The 19,599-nt window shown below is 42.9% G+C and overlaps 1 protein-coding gene across 3 annotated transcripts in view; it reads right to left on the bottom strand.

Annotated features, from left to right (window-relative positions):
- Positions 1–19,599, bottom strand: part of sema3d (sema domain, immunoglobulin domain (Ig), short basic domain, secreted, (semaphorin) 3D) — a 188,730-nt gene that overhangs the window by 58,763 nt on the left and 110,368 nt on the right. For all 3 annotated transcript variants that reach the window (XM_069909344.1, XM_069909343.1, XM_069909342.1), the window contains exons 4-7: positions 14,453–14,515; positions 9,284–9,403; positions 8,994–9,087; positions 189–317 (exon numbers count right to left, since the gene is read on the bottom strand). In XM_069909344.1, the coding sequence (XP_069765445.1) occupies positions 189–317; positions 8,994–9,087; positions 9,284–9,403; positions 14,453–14,515 (406 nt within the window). The remainder of the gene's footprint in view (positions 1–188; positions 318–8,993; positions 9,088–9,283; positions 9,404–14,452; positions 14,516–19,599) is intronic.

Here is a 19,599-nt window from a genome sequence, read left to right on the forward strand (position 1 = left end):
TCTCTCTGAGCCATCCTCATGAGATGGAATGCCTTCAAACCAGTGTTGGCAGGTCAGGAAAAACCGTAACACGTCGAAAACATTTTGAACATTGGCACAGATGCAGTGAACCTGATCCATGCACTGACACAGATTTTTTTCATCCAAGGTTTTCTGCCCTGGGCCATGAGGCAGAGAAGGAGACACACCATTGAGCCAGTAGTCCTCAGACAGGTCAGTGCGAATATAGTTGCGGTTAAACAGTGGTCCCAGAGATCGAGTGAAGGCAGTGTCTCTACCGTGAAAGTCTGATGCAGTGCCAGTATAAAGGTATTCATCTGGAAATAGATGGAAAGAGAAAGTTACGTCAACTCTGTGAGTTGGATGTGTTTTGATAGACATTACACTTATCTGCCCATTCCCCATAACCCTAATTCCCCTACTACACAAAAATCTTTTCCATCTGTGTCTGTCTCTACTGGGTTCCTTCATATGATGGGAATCAGAATTTATTGACATGAAGATGTGTCAAGAAATTCATCTGTTTTGTGGCAGCTGAATTGTGCATTACAGATTCAAAAATTGTTATCAATTACACATTTGTAAAACTCGAGGTGCAAGATAAAGTGAGGCCATGTCTGTGGTTCATTGTCCGTTCAGAAATCTGATGGCAGAGGGGAAGAAGCTGTCCTTATGCCGCTGGGTGTTCATCTTCAGGCTCCTGTACCTCCATCCTGATGGTAGCAGAGTGCAGAGGGCATGGCCTGGGTGCTGGGGGTCCTTGAGGGTAGAGGCTGCTTTCTTAAGAAACTGCCGCTTGTAGATCCTTAATGGAGTGAAGATTATTGTCATCTACACAAGCACCAAACCTCCTACTTGCTACAGCCACACAGGTAAGCAAGGTGCTCTCATATCAGTGTACAATAAATTACCACGATATGTCCATTGGGCAGAGAATTCCACAGATTCCCCACCCTCTGACAGAAGCAGTTCCTCCTCATCTCAGATAAGATCACAAGAAAAAGGAACAGAAGTAGGCCATTCAGCCCATTGAGTCTGCTCTGCAAATCCACCCTGAGCTAAAGTGTTCTCACATCTAGTTCCAAGTTCTGGCCTGTTCGCCATATCCCTTAACTAATTAGATACCTATCAATCTCCCTCTTAAACTCCCTCAACAATCCGGCCTCCACACCTGGATGAGATGAGAAAGAAATAAAAACAGAAAGTGCTGGAAACATCCAATGGGTCAGGAAGCATCTTTGGAGGGAGACCCTTCATCAGAACTTCCTCAAGAAGAAGGGATGGCATGGTTGGCACAACTTATTACAGGACCAGTGATCACGACTGGGGGTTTGGCTCCCACACTGTCTGTAAGGAGTTTACATGTTCTCTCCGTGTCTGCACAGGTTTTCCCCAGGGGCTCTGGTTTCCTCCCACTGTTCCAAGTGTACCAGGGTTGTAGGTTAATTGGGCGGCATGGACTCATGGGCCAAAATGGCCTGTTCATCTGCTGAATGTCTACATGAAATGACGTGACTGCTGTTTACGACGGGTGCACTTGGATTCCTGCAGCTGTACATTCAAGATGCCTGATTCTCCACACAGGACAGCACCAGTAGCACTGAGTTGCCTGAACTGTTGCGTGGTCTGAGAAGGCTGGAGGGTCATTGACTCTCCAAGGATATGCTTCCTGAGAAGAATCAAGGGGAGGACTGAATGCTGAAGATGCTCACCATCGAGAGGTGAAGGGATTTGGAATCGATCCAGACCATGGGGAAACTCAGTAAAAAAAATGGAAAAATCAACAGATTTTGTGCGGGGTGTAGAATTTCAATGAAAAAGGGTATGGTATGGATAAAAGTGAAGCTAAACAGTGCAAGAGTGTTATATTTTACCAATGGGAGGGCTATTCAAGAATCTGACAACATCAGAACAAAACTGTCCTTGAAGGAGGTTGATATTTTTAAGCTCATTGCACCTCCTTTCAGATCATTCATTGGTCTCTCTGCCTGGGATTGATCACAAGATCGAGGAGCAGAATTTGGCCCATCGAGTCTGCTCCACCTTTTTATCATGAGCTGATCCATCCTCCCACTCAGCCCCACTCCCTGGCTCTCTCCCCGTAACCCCCGATGCCCTGACTAATCAAGTACCTGTCGATCTCTGCCTTCAACACACCCAACCACCTCACTTGCACAGTCACCTGTGGCAACAAGTTCCACAGACTCATGACCCTCTGACTAAAAAAAATTCTCTGCATCTGTTCTAAATTTACGACTGTTTATCCAGAAGTTGTGTCCTTTTTTCCAAGACTACTCTACCATGGGAAATATCCTTGCCACATTTACTCTATCCAGACCTTTCAGCATTCAACATATCTCTCTGAGGTCACCCTCATCCTTCAGTATTCCCAACAAGTTCTGTCCAAGAGCTGACAAACCTTCCTCTTTTATTCCTGGTACCATTCTTGTATGCACTTGTGTTTCTGAGTAGATGTCCTGGTGGTCGAGCTTTGACATTGACAAGTCCCTCTTGCAATCAACTTAGAGACATCCAAACACACACAGCATCATTGGTGGAATATTAATTCTGATTAATAGATCCTCCTCCACCATTTCTGTCACTTACTGTGACCCCACCTCTAGACACATATTCCCCTCTCCACTCATTTCTCTGTGATTCCCTTGTCCACTCCTCCCTCCCCACCAATCATCCCCTTGGTACCTACCCCTGTGACCGCAGGAGGTGCTCCACTTGCACCCACACCTCCTCCCTCATTACCATTCGGGGCCCCAAACAGTCCTTCCAATAGAAGCAACTTGTGAATCTGCAGGGATCGTCGACTGCATCCAATTCTCCCGCTGTGGTCTTCTCAACATCGGAGAGACTGGGTGCAGACTGGAAGATCACTTCTCTGATCACCTCACCTCCTACCCCACAATAGCACAGATCTCCCAGTGGCCACCCATTTCAAATCTCCATCACATTCCCTTGCCAACTTGTCTGTCCATGGTCTCATGCCCTGTCAGACAGAGACCACCCTCAGATTTGAGGAACAACACCAATGTTCCATCTGGGCCCCCTCCAACAGGATGCCATTGACATAACTTCTCCAGTTTGTTATTCCACCCTTCTTCTTCCCCCTGTTGCCTTTCCCCACCTCTGTCTCTCTCCCTTTTCCCTCTGTCACCTTTCACACAGCCAAATTCAGTTTTCATCTCTCCTCTTATCGTACGCAATTAACACCTTTGGATGGGCCTCACCCACAGCTGGACATCAGTCCCTTTACTCTAATGCCTTCCTGTTCTTTGCTTATTCCTTGAAGAACTGCTCAGGCCTGAAACGTTGGTAATATATCTCTGCCTCCTGTGGACACACGAGACTGGCTGAGTTCCTCAGTTTTTTTTTACATAAATACTGATGCAAAGGTCAGCAGGGTAGAGAGGAATGCCATACATTGTATGGATGGTGTGTTCTGTGCTTGGGAAAGGGACAATTCTTCATCAAAGTGCTCACTCTTTTCCTGGATCTCACCTCCTTGCTTGAGCTGGGAGCTTCATTCTGCATGTTAATATTTGTAAAATAGTTTCAAATGTTTTTACTAAAAATGCTGATTTTAAAAAAAAATACATTAGCAAACTGAAGAAATGTTCCATTTGAAAATATTTTTAGAGCAAAAATCACGATTATTATTTGAGAGAATGTCTAGTTTTCCTGGTTTGAATTATCCATTGGAAGAGTGGCTGTGTTAAAGAACACAAGAGGTTTATCAAATTCTGGGGGCTTCAATAAACAGGAACGACTTAGTCACCTTTGCAGAAGACCACAAACCAGGAGAAGAGAGATGCAGCGCAATTGTCAGAACAAAGAAAGGGAAGGGAAGGGGGTGGAGGAATCTTTCCCCAAAGTGTGTGGGTCCTGGAACCCCTTCTGAAAGTGCAATGGAAGTGGAAGTCCTCAGCACCCTTGAACTACACTTGAGAAGGTGTGACATGGATCAGAGGTTCTCCAAAGTAAGGGATGTTAGTACATAGGAACATAGGAAGTAGGAACAGGAGTAGGCCAAAAATGGCCCATCGAGCCTTCTCCGCCATTCAATAAGATCATGGCTGATCTAATTTATGACCTAACTCCACCTACCTGCCTTCTCCCCATATCCCCTAATTCCTCTATCATGTAAAAATTTATCTAACCAAATTTTAAATATGTTTAATGAAGCAGCCTCAACCACTTCCCTGGTTAGAGAATTCCAAACATTCACTACTCTCTGGGAAAAACTATTTTTCCTCATCTCTGTCCTAAATCTACTCCCCCGAATCTTGAGACTGTGTCCTCTCATTTTAGTTTCCCCGGCCAGCTCAAAAAAGTAGGGTCAACAAGATAAGCTAAAAGGCCTCCTTCTGTCCTAGAATGTTTCTATGATCTGTTGTTCTTTGAGAGGAAAGGGGAGGAGGTCATACAGTTTGCTACAGTACTTTTGGGGCAAGGAAACTTCTCAACAGTTGAGTTCCAACCAAGCTAACACTATACCTCGCTGCCTCAGTGTTTTACAGCAGCCATTTAGCTGTCATCGCCAGTGTTGGGATATGTCTCATTGGGAGGAATGGACATGATTGTTCTTTATCTAGAAGACACAAGAAAGGAGCTTTCATCCTCACGTTCTTTCTCCAGTTACTGCTCCTCCTCACCCCTCTTTCCTCTCCCTCCCTTTCCCTCACTAGTTACACCTGGCTGTTTAATATCCTCAACCAGAGTGCACATTTCACATCAGGGATTCCAAGAATGAAGTGATACAAGTCCCTGAAGCTCAGGATACTTTGCAGGCTCCAGATTTTGGAGATCACTGTAGGTTTCTCTCTCACCTCTCACACTTCAGGAGACTGAGCCGAGTGATGTTCTTCATGGACAAGACTCTATGACCACAGCCGGACAAGTTATCCTTTGCTGAGTGGTTGCTCTGCACCCCCTCTCCAGCCCAGCCATGAAGAATACACTGGTGTGTCAAAATCTGGGGGAAAGAGGGCAACCATCTTGCCTAATACTGTGAAATGCTCTGCACCATCCCCTTCTGAAAATCAGTGAATTCATTTAGCAAAAATTAAAGTAAACTGCTAATTTACTTTGGAAAACATGTTTAAATGGTTTTCTCAGTGATTCCGTGAGGGGTCAATCCAAGTGTAATTATGTTTCTGAAATTTGAGAAGTTTTTCCCCCCAAGTCACCAGGCTCCTGAATTCCCAGAACAAATGTGGATAGTGAACTGTGGACTTTTACTGTATATGTCTTAATATTTTAATAGCTCAATGGGTTTAACTTCATTCTAACTTATATTTATGTAAATCTGCTCCGTGGTCCTGGAGAAATCCTATCTCATCTTTACCGTGCGAGCATGGTGTAAATAATAAATATAGTCAAGGTGGCTTGACTTGAGATTCATTTCCATCCTTGAATCTGCGAGGAACTCAATGATGTAACAAGAATTAGGCCACTTGCTTCATGAATGTTGACCACTTCCAGTGACCCTGGAAGTGCAGCAGATCTGGTGGGTGAAGGATAGATACTGCAGATAGTGACGGCTGTTGTAAAGAATGGGTTGACTTCAAAAGAGAGAGAAGAGAGAAGAGGGAAGAATAGAGAAGTTGAAAGAGCGGGAGAGCGCAAATGAGAGAAAGAGAGAGGGTGGTTGCTGCCCCACTAGTTAAGAAAACCTGCAAGTTGCTGTCATTTCTAAAAACTAGTATGGGATGAATGGGTTTTCATGGCTGGCTCCCTTCTCGACTGGAGAATATATCAAAACTATCACAGTTGCTCCACAGCAGACACAATATCAGTGGTTCTTCACTCAGCCCTGATCACCTAGAAAACAAAAACTCATACATACAGCTGATCTTCATCAAGTACAGTTCGGCCTTCACTGATTCCCTCAGTGCTGGACAAGAAGCTACAAACTTTAGGGCCCCCCCCTCCCCACACCCTCCCCACTGCAACGGGATCCTTTACTTCCTCATCGGGAGACCACAGTCAGTACAAATTAGAAACAATATCTCCTCCTCACTGACAATCAACACAGGCGCACCCCAAGGATACGTGCTTAGCCCACTGCTCTACTCATTATACACCCATGACTGTGTGGCCAGGCACAATTCCAATGCCATCTACAAGTTCACCGATGACACCAGGGTTGTTGGCAGAATCACAAATACCAATGAGGGAGCATACAGGAGAGAGATAGATCAGCTTGTTGACTGGTGTCACATCCACAACCTTTCATTTAACATTAGCAAAACCTAAGAGATAATTGTGGACTTCAGGAGGAAGCCAGGGGACTGCAACCCAGTCCTCATCGAGAGGGTCAAGAACTTCAAATTTCTGAGTGTGAACATCTCTGAGGATCTGTTCTGCAGCCTCTATGTCGATGCAATCACAAAGAAGGCTCACCAGCGGCCAAACTTGTTTGATTTGGTATGTCATCAAAAATGTCTACAGGTGGCCCGTGGAGAGCATTCTGGCTGGCTGTATCTCTGCCTGGTACAGAGGTGCCAATGCTCAGGACAAGAATATACCCCAGAGGGTCGTTAACAGCCTGTGACATCACAGGCACTAGACTTCACTCCATTAAGAACATCTACGTGAGGTGGTGTCTTAAAAAAGCAGCCTCTATCCTCAAAGACCCACCAGCCAGGCCAAGCCCTCTTCACTCTACTACCATTGGGGGAAAAGGTCCAGGAGCTTAAAGATGAGCACTCAGTGACACACGGACGGCTTCTTCCCCTCCGCCATCAGATTGCTGAATGGACAATGAACCAAGGACACTGCCTGACTTAGACTTTTTATGCACTATTTGATTGATTTTGTAGGGTGGTTCATATGAATGTTTGCCCTGTGATGCCTCCAATTTTGTGACTTGTTCAAGACAATAAAAGTTGACTCTTGTTCTGATTCCGAAGAGTTAATCCCCTGAAAGAGCTGGTTGTAATTTTCTCCCATAAATTTACATGTTATTTTACGGAAAAGTTCTACCCGTGCATCATGGGTAGAAGACCCAGCTGGCGTTGAGGTCAGACACATTGACACCACTGATGATGCAGACAGAGAAGGCTTCTGCACAGAGGTCTTTCTACCCTATCGCAACTACCCAGACTTTCGGCAATATTTCCATGACCTACGTTTGGTCTCAGAAGTAGGTACCAATATTACAATACTATCTGTTCAAGTGCCAGATAGAATATAACAGCAGGTGAAAAGTTAACTAAGACTCCTGATCTTTGTCTTTTGTCTGAAGTATCCAACTTTGCCTGCTAAACTGAGGAATTGCAGTCTGTTAGAAGGTTTTCACTCTCACAGCCAATATCAAGGATCCACCCCACACAGCACACGCTCTGTTCTCGCTGCTGCCATCAGGAAAGAAGTATCGGGGCCACAAGACTCGCCCCACCAGGTTCAGGAACGGCTGCTCCCCCTCCACCATCAGACTCCTCAATGACAAACTCCATCAGGGACTCGTTTATGTACTTGTGTACTTTATCGATTTTTAAAATTCTCTTTATTGCACAGTTTGTACATTCATGATCTGTTTACAGTTCTTTATTTGTTTACATGATTACGCTGTGTTCAGTGTTTTTTTTTGCACTACCAATAAGTGGTAATGCTGCCCGGCCCACAGGAAAAAGAATCTCAGGGTTGTATGTGATGTCTCGTATGCACTCTGGTAATCAATCTGAATCCACCCACCCTATACCAGTAGAATAAAGGCTAAATGGAGTAAAAGACAAAAGTCTACAGACACTGTGATTAGAGTAAAATCAATGCTGGAGAAACTCAGCAGTTCAAACACTGTGCTTTATATCGCAAGGATAAAGATACAGAACCCATGTTCCAGGCTTGAGCCCTTCATCAAAGTATGAGCAAAATGCCAGCAGGCACCTGAATGAAATTTAAATTGGTTCTGTATCTTTATCTGCTATATAAAAGGACACTGTTTGACCTGCTGAGTTTTTCCAGCAAAGTGTTTTTACTAATAAAGGTGAAATGTTCTGTTCTGACATTTTCTTTACAGGATCTGTCACAAATTAATGATCTGCATTAAACTGTAAAGTGTATGAAAGAACTCTGAAACAATTATTTGGCATAAATATCTTCAAATATCCTGTTTCTTGATATTTATAAATCAAACTGCTGTTGAGTATGGATAGGGGACAGAGTATTAGCTGGACGTGGGAGGGGGGGGGAATGGGCAGTAACATAATCAGACAGAGGAGGTCAGGACCAATCTCTAGATCTAAGCCACCCCTCTATCCTCCACTGCAGACAGATCTAATGGGAAGCTTTCTGGCTGTTTGGTTTTGGATATCCAAATAACGTTAACCAAATAACTCAGCATGGGATGGAAGTATTACCAAATACTGTCAGTGGGATTCATGCAGCATGGAAGTCATTTTGATAGATTACTGAGATGATATGATCATGTGCTTCCAATTCTATATAATTTTACATAGAAAGTCTTAGTCAATGCAAGGCAGCACTTAAATCACCTCATTTACAGATGTGTTAGAATTTGTACAAGATTGGGGAAGTCCTGGCTCCTTTTAGTGTGCCTGCCAACAAAACTGTGCTCTCATCGCTCACTCCGACATCAGCGTGGGTGAAAAGGTAAACAAGTGTAGGTTCGTCACTTGTCGTTTTAACTGGGGTTGCATCCAAGCACGGTCAAAGATAGACACTCTCCAACCGGTGCTGTTTGTATGGAGTTCAGCATGGGTTTCATCCGGATGCTCCAGCTTCCTCCCACCCTCCAAAATGTATGGGAGTTGTAGGTTAATTGGATGGAAGTGGGCATCTCGTGGACCAGAAGGGCCTGTTACTGTGTTGTCATCAAGAAGTGATGAGTTTGGGTAAGATCGGTTGGAAAACTTTTCTTACATTATAAGTAAGTGAGACACGTAATATGTGGTTACAACTTGTGAGGGGGAAATTGCTCACACCGTAAGATGCAATGAGATGACGTGGTTTCTTACCTGTTAGCACTGAAGCAAACGGCTGCAGAGGGTCAAAGGGGCATTTTAATCTCCCAGACTCGAGACTGTGCAAGTCCAGCTGAAACACGGGGTCCTGATAAAAATAAAGGTTACTTTTCAAAAGCCTGTATTGAATGAATGAATTGTTTTGGATGAAGCGTGTACTAACTGTGTAAAATATCAGGCCAGTGTGATGAACATCTCTTTGAAGGGGGATGATTGATGATGTTCATTCGACATGTTGCTTTACCTGCCATGCACCACTTATAACAGGAGCTACAATTACATACCTCTGCCTGGGGTCCCATCTCAATAAAGGCACACATGGGGTGGTAAGCTCCAGTGCCACAGACATAGGCATGCGTCTTGTTATAGTTATGAAGGATTCTGATGAAATTTGCACAGTCTCTCTGTTGGAGAAAGAGAAGACATTGTTAGTCGAGGAGTGGATGGGGGGGGGGCAATGGAAATACCTCCATAGCATGCTTCTGTCTGCCTTCCTGGAGCCTTGTGTTGACAGAACTTAGTGCGGCAGAGTTAGTTAAGCGGTTAGTGCCATGCCATGACAGCTCCAGCAATCGGGACCGGGGTTCAAACCACGCGCTGTCTTTAAGGAGTTTGTATGTTCTCCCAGTGTCTGTGTCCATTTCCTCCGGGGGCTCCGGTTTCCTCCCACCATTCAAAATGTATGGGGATTGTAGGTTAATTGGATGTAATTGGGCGGCACAGGCTCGTGGACTGAAAGGGCCTGTTACTGTGCTGTATGTCTAATATTTTTTTTAAACGCTGGTGTCGTCCACACTGTGCTTGCTGTACTGCAACCCTGTCAGTACATGTTCAGGAAGATAGCTGAGCACCTTTGTTGGACCTTCATAAAAGTTAAGAAAAGTTTTAAAACAGGAGGCAATCCCAGTGGTTGCAATGCATCAAAGATAGCTCTAGTTGCAAGTAGTCACTTTATTTGGGGATGGAGTGCAATGTTATGGGTGGGGAGGTCCCACTGGGTGGAGAAGTCCGACTTTACTCGAGTCAAGGGATTGCCAACATCTTCCTGGATCTCTCTAGTCCATTGTGGGGCTTCCATTGAAGTGGCCTTTAGCCTCCCGATGCAGACAAGATGATATCTCAAGGCATCAGTGGTTGGACAAATGTGAAGTTGGGACTGCCGACCTTGAGTCTGGAAAACTGAGGCAAACAGATGGAAAGGGGAAGGTTCTGTCTTCAGGATCCTCCACCCAGGATGATTCAATGAGATCATGTCTCATTCTTCTGAACACGAGACATACAACAAATTCCTATCCCAGGAAATAATCCAGTGAGTTCACAATGAATCCTGAGTGAAAGTGGACGTGTTTTGAGAGAGGGATAAGCAGATTGGATGCAAACACATTGGGGCTTCGAAGGATACTGGATGATTTATGGACTAGTTGGTGGATGCTGAGGCAATGATTCCCCTCCTGGGAAATCTAGAACTCAGGTGGCTATTCTAGATGGAGATAAGGAGCAACTTCTCTCAGGTAATCCAGAGTTTGTGAGGCACTCAAACCGTAGAAGCTGCAGAGTGCAGGGCGCTGGATATATTCAAGAAATATGTGAGATTTCTAGTCAAAATAAAAATAAAGATTCAAGGTTACGAAGAAGAGGCAGGAAAGTGAAGCTGATGCTAAAATCACATCTCATTGGATGGCAGAGAAAGCTCAAGGGTTACGTTGGCCACTTGCTCATGATCTAACCCAAGGTTCTCATTCCTTGGCCAGCAGAGACCGTTGATCAAACCAACTCACTCAGTAAACTCATTGATCCACGAAAGGAGCCGTCGGAAGGGTGTTTTGAACAAGATCGCAAGAAAAACATTTTTTAAAAATGTGAATTGATTGACATTGAGATTTAATTGTTTGTGATTTAGAAAAGTTTGCAAAGTGGATTACATGGATAATCGAGTTGGGTGGAGACCATACTGCGGTTTGTATTTATTTCTTTTAACACACAGGTTGTTTAAATCTACATTAATACTGAAAGCACTTGCATTCAAACTGTTGGATTTTACCTTTCGCTCTGTACTCTTAAACCTTACCAAGAAATCCAGACAAATTCATTTCAAACAAGAAAGGAAAATTTCTGCTTCTGCATGGTTAATAAATAACTTCCTTTAACTCTTTAATTTTATTCTTCAATCTTTCCCAGGTAATTAAAAAAACTGCCCAAGGCCAAGAATTGGTAATTGTGCCAAAAGTCTGGAGAAAGGATACAAGCCCCTAGTTAAGGGAACTGTCGATGGAGCCTTTGTCTTGAATTTATTGTTTAATAGCTTCGCAGTCAGCTTTTAACAGAATGCAAACAAAAGCTTATTTATTCACAACACAAAAAGTAAGTCACAATTGAAACCAACTTTGCCTTGTCTCGGTGTTCACCTCAGGGCAAGGGACAATACATCTATGGAGCATTTTACTTCAATTGGTTAAACAAAGATGAATTATTTTCATTATTAAAAACGTGATGACAGAACAGTCCTTCAGGCTGGAGTGTTGAAATCCACCAACTAAGCCCTCTTACATATTACTCTTCAATAAAACCTCAACCCTGGCTTCAGAGCAGTGCCCTCTGACCCCTGTGTCAACAGGGGACCAGACTGAAACTGCCAAAAAACGTGTTTCCATAATGTGACCCTTGGCACTGAGCAGCAAGGGGTGGCATACATCATTGCGGGCACCACTCTGTCATTCTTTCAGTATGGAGTCCTGGAGCTGTGTCATTTGACAGGGAAAAAGGAATCCTGAGAACCCTTTAACTTCTTCTCATACCAAAGTTAATTTTGAGTTTCACTTTTATTTTGTACAAGCAGCAATTGTTCCTTTTGCTACAAGTACATTCCTACATAGAGAACTCCTTCCACAAACCCTTCGAATTAATTTTTTTAAAAACAGCACAGTAGAAGCCAATTCCGGCCATTTAAACCCATGCCGCCCTGTTACACCCAAGTTCACCTACAAAGTAGAGCATCTGAAGGAAACCCACACAGACATGGGGAGAAGGTACAAACTCTTGACAGACAGCACGGGATTCGAACCCGGGCCACTGGCGCTGTAGTAACATTGCGCTATCTGACACACTTACCGTGCTAAATCCACAGATAAAACGTATGTTTCGGATAGATCTGGGCCATTTCATGAGATTTGCTCCAAACTGCCAATCTTTTAACCCAGTTAATAACATATACATTTCCATGTTTATTCTCTTTATGTGTTATTTTGGAAACATTTTAAAAAATAATTTAATGGAGATTGTTGGTTCAACTAGCATTTATTGCACACAGTTGACTTCTTCTGAGAACTTCAAGGTGCTCCCTGTGTTCGGCCAGAAGAATTAGGGTGGAGGGTTCTATGCACAATGAAGGAACAGTGACATTTTTCCAATTCACATGCATAATTAGCCCAAATGGCTCAAGTAACATCCTTCGTTCAACACTATCATTAATTTTGTACCTCCAGTTTATTTGCCCTTCCAATCACTACATCTTGAAGTCAGGTTGGGGTGCAACTTAGAACCATAGAACATTACAGTGCAAAAAGCAGACCCTTCAGCCCTTCTCGTCTGTGCCAAACTATCATCTGCTTAATACACTGACCTGCATTTATTCCATACCCCTCCCATCCATGCACTTGTAGAAATTTTTCTTCAGTTAAAATGGAGCCTGCATTCACCACTTCAGCTGGCAACTTGTTCCACACTCCCACCACTCTCTGTGTGAAGAAGTTCCCCCAAACCTCTCCCCTTTCACCCTTAACCCTCTGGTTTGTAACTCACCTAACCTCAGAGGAAAAAGCCTATTTGCATTTACTCTATCCACACACATCATAATTTTGTACACCTCTATCTCATCTCTCCTCATTCAACTTGAAGAGGAAGGACTCCCACTGCCCTGACTGACAGAATGGTGATGTTGGGAGGTGAACTCCAAAGATTCTCAATCAGTTACTGCATTTACACATTGAATTGATAAGATGCCCATGAGAACCTCACAATGTCAGTCTAATGGAGCAAGACGAGGCCATTCAGCCTCTTAAATCTGTTCTGTCTTTCAAAGAGCACATTCTCACTCCATTCACCTGAATTGGTTCCAAAATATTTTGACACCCCAAGTTCAAATACCTATATAACGTCTCGCTTCAAATGATTAATTGAAGCAGGATGTCATCGTGGGAGAGCGACACAGTACCTCACCTTGCTCTCATTTTAGACTGATGTTGACTCGACAGTCAGCCCAGATAGTTATTTCCTCCCCACCTTTCTCAAAAGCTCAGCAAAATATTGATGTTTTCAATTACAGGGCTTCCATCATCTGTATTCATTATTTAAATCTTGGAATGCTGTTGAGGTTTCTGGTGATTACGGCTGTCCTCCTCTTGCAAGGAGCAGAGTTCCAGGACAGGCTACTTGAGATCAGGTCAAACCTGGGCTCAGCACAGCCGGGTGAAACCAGTATTTCTCACGGCCTTCGGATTATTCCTTGCACATGACTTTATAGTTCACTGATGTGTCTGCATTGAAATCACCATCTCTGCAACTATTCCTCGCGTCCACCAGTTTAAAACGAGTCCTTGGTTCCCTCTTTCCATTGAGAAACATTCACTATTCCATACAGTGAAACTTTTTCTACTTGTCTGAATGTCTCTCTTTAAAGTTATGTACCCACCTCCAACAATGACTTCCCTATCATTAATTCATTCAGATTACTAAATTTCCTCTCTATTGGGTGAACTAAGACATTAATATATGGAGTATAATTGTGTTTCTAGTGTAGATCTCTGTGGAATATCACCAATCAATATGAGGATGAATTTCCTGTCATATACAATATCCAAAATTCATATGACAAAACAATATTTCTTAATTTATTTGTATAGACACTTGTACAATCAGATGACAATAAACGTGACTTGACTTGCGGTGCACTCGAATTCATGCAATGGCTACAATAGTTGAGTTACCATATTATGTCATGAGACAAAGAAAGAGGTCCTAAATAGATAAGATTTGATGAAAAAATTCATAATTGTAGATTGTGCAAAACAAAGTGTTGTTTCAAAAGTGCAGATGGATCCTTTGGTCATTTAGGATTAGGGTTAGACGAGTTCAGGGAAGTTCAAGAGCCTGATAGCTGTTGGATAAAAACTGCCCTTGAACCTTCTGTGCCTCTTCCTGAAGGCAGCAGTAAGAAGTTGTGACAAGGTGATGGGGACTTTCTTGAGATGGCCAACTCTGCTACCCACCAGAGTTGAAACCCATTAATGCTGCTCGGTTTTCAATGATCTAATCAAGTTCAATTCCTCTCACCTCATAGTTTACTAGGTTGAGGATGTTTGGAAATCCACAGGTCATTCACCTTAATATCTAGCATACCTAACCCTGAATGATTTAAGCAAAGGGTGCAAGTATGGAGATAGGAGAGTGATACTTACAGAGGGATGTTTGCCCGTGAACTTGCACATTTCCACTCTCTCCTTGCTTGCAGGCCAATGAATCTGAAAAATAAACCCTGTTTCTCAGAAATGAAGACAATGCTTTGTTATTCACCATCAAGAAATGAGTAACCCTGAAATTCCATCAATAGTTGGCCTTCCCTCTCAGGTTATTAGGTATATTACCATACATGCCGAGCACATCCAGGCTTCAGAAAAACCATCGAGATTTGTTATTCATCTCATGGGTTCCACATAATGCCCATCCTAGATCCCTTGGAACCTGGCTTGTTGGGCCAATTCAAAGTCAATCACCTGATATTAGAGCAAGACTTTCATGTCAAACACATAAGCGCAGGTCAAAAGGCTTCCTTTCCAAATGGCCATTAGTTCAGTTAGTCATCTGTGAGGTCGAAGAGTTTGTACAACAGTGCAACAGCTTCATGGTCACCTTAACTCAAACTGGCTTCTTCAGCCCAAAATATATTTATTTACCTGAATTTAAACTCCTCACTTGCTGAAATGAGACTTGAACTCATGTCCCATTGTGGCAGCTACTTGGGTCAACAGGTTGCACCTCTGTCCACCTCCACCCCAAAAGCGATGAGAAATAAATAGGTTTGCTCTCTGATCTGAGATGAACCAAATTTAAAACCCTGGAAGATCCAAAGTTTGGTGTGCCCATCTTTAACAGACCTTGCCTGGATTAATACATGAGAAATGAACCACAAGATTCATTGCTGAATCATGGCTAACACTAACTCGGACCCTAGGATTGTTGGGTCACCTTTCCAGAGCTGGCCAATTTGTTGAAAACTTCCTGCAGATTGTCTGAGCCAAGGCTTCAGGTTCAAGGTTTAAGGAAAGTTGAGCAGCAGGTAGAAAGGTCAGTGGGAATCCATAGCCTTTGACCTTGGATCCAGGAGATACTGAGGCCATGGTGAAGCAATGAAACTTGAGGAAAATCAAGAATCCGAGAGGCTTGCCAGGCTGGATGTAATTTCCAGGGTCAGAAGATCCTGGCCCAGAGGTGTTGGGTAAGGGGGAGGCTTCTTTCAAAACGGAGGCATTGGGTAATGAGGAACCAGCACTTTTGAGCAAGCAGAAGGGTCAGGGACGGTGATTTCTTACTATACGTGAGAACATGAGGGGTGGAGTTAAGATTCACCCAAGGAAAGCGTAGAAGATGAAAGGATGTCAGGAATAGAATGCAACACTCAAAATATGACTGTAAGAGTGATGGAAATAACCTTGAGGGAGTAGGTGGCCTTGGTGATGAGGTAGTCATGGTTGAGTCAGTAACCTTCGGTAAGTGGGTGGACTTGGCGATAGGGTGATCTTGGTGATGGAATGACACAACATGGCTGGAGGTTCACCGCAGGTGTGTCTCGTCCTCAGACTTGCCAGGAAGAGGTAAAAACATCTCCAGAACTTGTCAAACCTTCTTGAATCGATTGTTTCTCCACTTTGAAGTGCATTTTTCTGAGCATTAGGTCACTAACTAGGCTGAAACAAAAGGATGGCCCTCCAACAATCTTAGACCCAAGACTGAGAATGAAGCATTAGGCATTAGTTCATTTAATATAGCATCTGCTCCCAATGTAATCTCAGGAATAAACCCAAAATATAAAATAAACCAAGAACTTTGTTGGGATCTATTTGTCGACGTTTTTAATGACCACATTATTTCCAAACATTAACAAACATCCTTTAGAGGATACCCTCTGCAATAATTTTCAACAACAAACTTTCCATTGACAGAATAGATTTTGGTCAAAAATATTGGGAAGGAGCCAAGGGAAAATTGATCGGAGGCATGGAATCGCTCTGGCTTCAATGTCCCCTCATTTATAGAGTTGTTCCTTTAATGCATGTAGCAGTTGCTCATATTTTTAACTTCCTGACACGAGTGTTGAGGACAAAGAAATATTGTGCTTTTGGATGTGACACTGATTGCCTTTGGCACACAGTGGTCGACATCATGTTGCAATCTGAAGCAGCAGGATACTTTGCAGAGAAAGACTGCAGGAAAATAAATGATTTTATTGGGAGTGATAAAGTGTAAAAGGAAGCCTTTCACAAACTTCCAGCAAGCAACCACTCAAAATAGGAAAGTGCAAATACTTTGGACTTTCAAGGAAACTTGGCCTTTTCTTCCACAGGGGACTGATCCAAAGCTTGCTTCCAATGTGATGAGTCAAAATGAAGTTAATAGAATAGGAAGATAAAATAAATTGGCTTTTATGTGGGTTTTACAAATGTAGTCAACAAGTGCAAAAGCAGGGAGGTTGAGCTGAACCTCGATAAAACTTTGTTAAGATCAGCAGTAGCGATGAGGAAAGTGGAAAGGTTTAATGACTACATATGAAAGTTGGCAAAGCACTGAACTTGGTAAGACTTGGGGATGGAGTAGTGTATAGGACGGAATGCAGAGTTCTGCAGAAAACTAGCATGGACTCGGGTTAAGTGGTCTCTTTCTATTTCATGATGACACTGTAACATCTCTCTCCCTTCCCTTTTCCCTCTGTCTCCTTTCCCCCAGCTCTGCATTCACTGTTCCTTACCCCTCCGTTCCTCAGACCAATTCTCATCTTTCCTCTCTCCTGCCCCCCTATCCAGATCCAATTTGCCTACGGGTCTGTGCTCCTCCCCGTGCTCTGTCTACCCTTCTCCCCAGCCTTTTAATCCAGGCACCTGCCTGCTCTTTACTCATACCTTGCAGAAGGGCCTGGAATGTGACCCTGTAGTCTACAAAACCATGAAGGGCTTGGCCAAGGTGGCTGAAATCAGGGGGCTTTGGCTCAACATGAGAGTGGAAAGATTGAAAAGGGAGCTAAGGAAGACTTTCTTCCACAGAGGGTGGTGGATGAGTGGAACACACCAGAGGAAGTATGGTGCCGGAGGTGGACAAGATGGTTGGCGTAAACAAGTCTGTGCTGTGGCTCGAGAACAGCCATTTTAAACAGGGGCCATAGCACATTTAAGTAAAAGCCTTGTCTTCTTCTCACCTCACGTAACATAGTTTTTTTATGTAGTTGGTAGGAGAGAAGTACGGAAGAAAACAAAACTTGACAGCTTCATAGGGAAGGGGGCTCATAAACTTTGAGCAGAGTCCTAAGGGGGCCACAGCCAAAAACAGGCTGAGAATGGCTACTCTACGGGATGGGAAGAGGGTTTTAATTTTAAAATTTAATCATACAGCATGGTAACAGGCCTTATCAGCCCACGAGTTTGTGCCGCCAATTACACCCAATTGACCTACAACCCCCGCACATTTTGGAAAGTGGAAAGAAACCCACACAGACAGAACGTACAAACTCCTTACAGACAGCACGGGATTCGAACCCTGGTCCCAATCACTGGTACTGTAAGAGTGTTGCGCTGTGTTAACTGTGTGGCCCAGGATCCTTTTGGTTTGGGGGGGAGGGTGCAAGTTGGGAAGATACAAGCAGCAGTTTTTTGTAAATAATTTTTTATTCTTCACACTATGAATCATATCAACCAAAATATGTGCAAACATTTCTCATTAAATTTACACAGTGGTCTTTTCTCCCCTTTTTTCCCCCCTTTCCCCTCTACCCACCCCCTCCAAAACCCATAAATATTCAACATATACAATACAATAAAACCATCAAACAATATTTTCACACAAAGTAAAATAAACAAGAAAAATGTGTCATCTATTCATTACACACTGAATCCAGTCATTTGTCGTCTTATCATTTTCATTCTCATTTTAGGGGATGGAGGTCGTAGGCTAGCTCTCTCTGATATGTTCCACGTACGGTTCCCAAATTTGTTCAAACATTGTGACTTTATTTTTTAAATTATATGTTATTTTTTTCCAATGGAATACATTTATTCATTTCCATGTACCATTGCTGTACACTCATGCTCGCTTCCATTTTCCAAGTTGACATACATTTTTTTGCTATCACTAAGGCTGTCATAATGAATTTTTTTTTGCACTTTATCCAATTTGAGGCCTAATTCTCTACTTCTTATGTTACTTCCGTAAATGGTTATATGGTTATGGTTAAAAGAAATATCTCTGGATTTTGGTATGTTATTTTTTGTAATTTTATTTAGTATCTGATTTAATTCTTCCCAAAACGTATTCACTTCTTTACATGCCCAAGTTGCATGTACTGTTGTTCCCATTTCCTCCTTACAGCGAAAACATCGATCCGATAATGTTGAATCCCATTTTTTTAATTTTTGAGGAGTGATATATACCCTGTGCAACCAATTATACTGTATCATGTGTAACCTTGTGTTTATTGTATTCTTCATAGTTCCAGAATTTGGTAACTGCAAACCATCTTGGTTGTACCTCTCTGTTAATTTATCTAACGCTACCCTCGGTTTCCTCCCTTTCCACAAGAATTTCATTATTATTCTCTTTAGTTCATTTAAAAAAAAATTCTGTTAAGGGAATTGGTAATGTTTGAAATAAGTATTTTATCCTTGGGAACACGTTCATTTTAATGCAGTTTACCCTCCCTATCAACATTAGCGGTAATTCTCTCCAATGTTCTAAGTCTTCCTGCAATTTCTTTATTAGTGGCTGATAATTTAGTTTGTATTTTCACCAAAGTATTAAACCTAGTACCAAGTTCAGTTATAATCTTGGATAATCCCTGCATTGTATAAGATAATTTAGATTCAAGATTCACAAAAATCTTTTCAATTGGAAGAGATTTTGGCTCAACAGATTCCTGCTTCTTCTCCAAAGGATCTTCTATTCCTTCCTTCATTCTGGTCTTCCTTGTAGTATGACTGCGTGTGGAAACCCCAGCCACAGCCTCTCCAGCAATGACTGGAGGACGCTGGCCGGGGTTTTCCCCAGACCATAATGTATTAAATTCTCCCAGTACATCAAGTTGTATAGGTTCTTGTATCTCAAGAGATGCAGTTTGCAGCGCCAGCTCTACAGTTGACAAATGCCTTTGAGTAACTCTTTGTTCTAAAGGCTGTTTGGCGCCCTCTTTAGGGGGCTCTACCGATGTAACATAGAGCTCTACATCCGAACACTGTACCTCTATCCTGGGATCCATTTCACGCTGAGTCCCGGTGTCTTTCCTGTAGGTAGGCTCCAAAACTTGAACTTTTGGAAAATGTAGTTTTTTGATGATCTGTTGTCGTTT

The sequence above is a fragment of the Narcine bancroftii genome, chromosome 13 (genome assembly GCF_036971445.1).
Source record: "Narcine bancroftii isolate sNarBan1 chromosome 13, sNarBan1.hap1, whole genome shotgun sequence".
In the NCBI taxonomy this organism is placed as follows: domain Eukaryota; kingdom Metazoa; phylum Chordata; class Chondrichthyes; order Torpediniformes; family Narcinidae; genus Narcine; species Narcine bancroftii.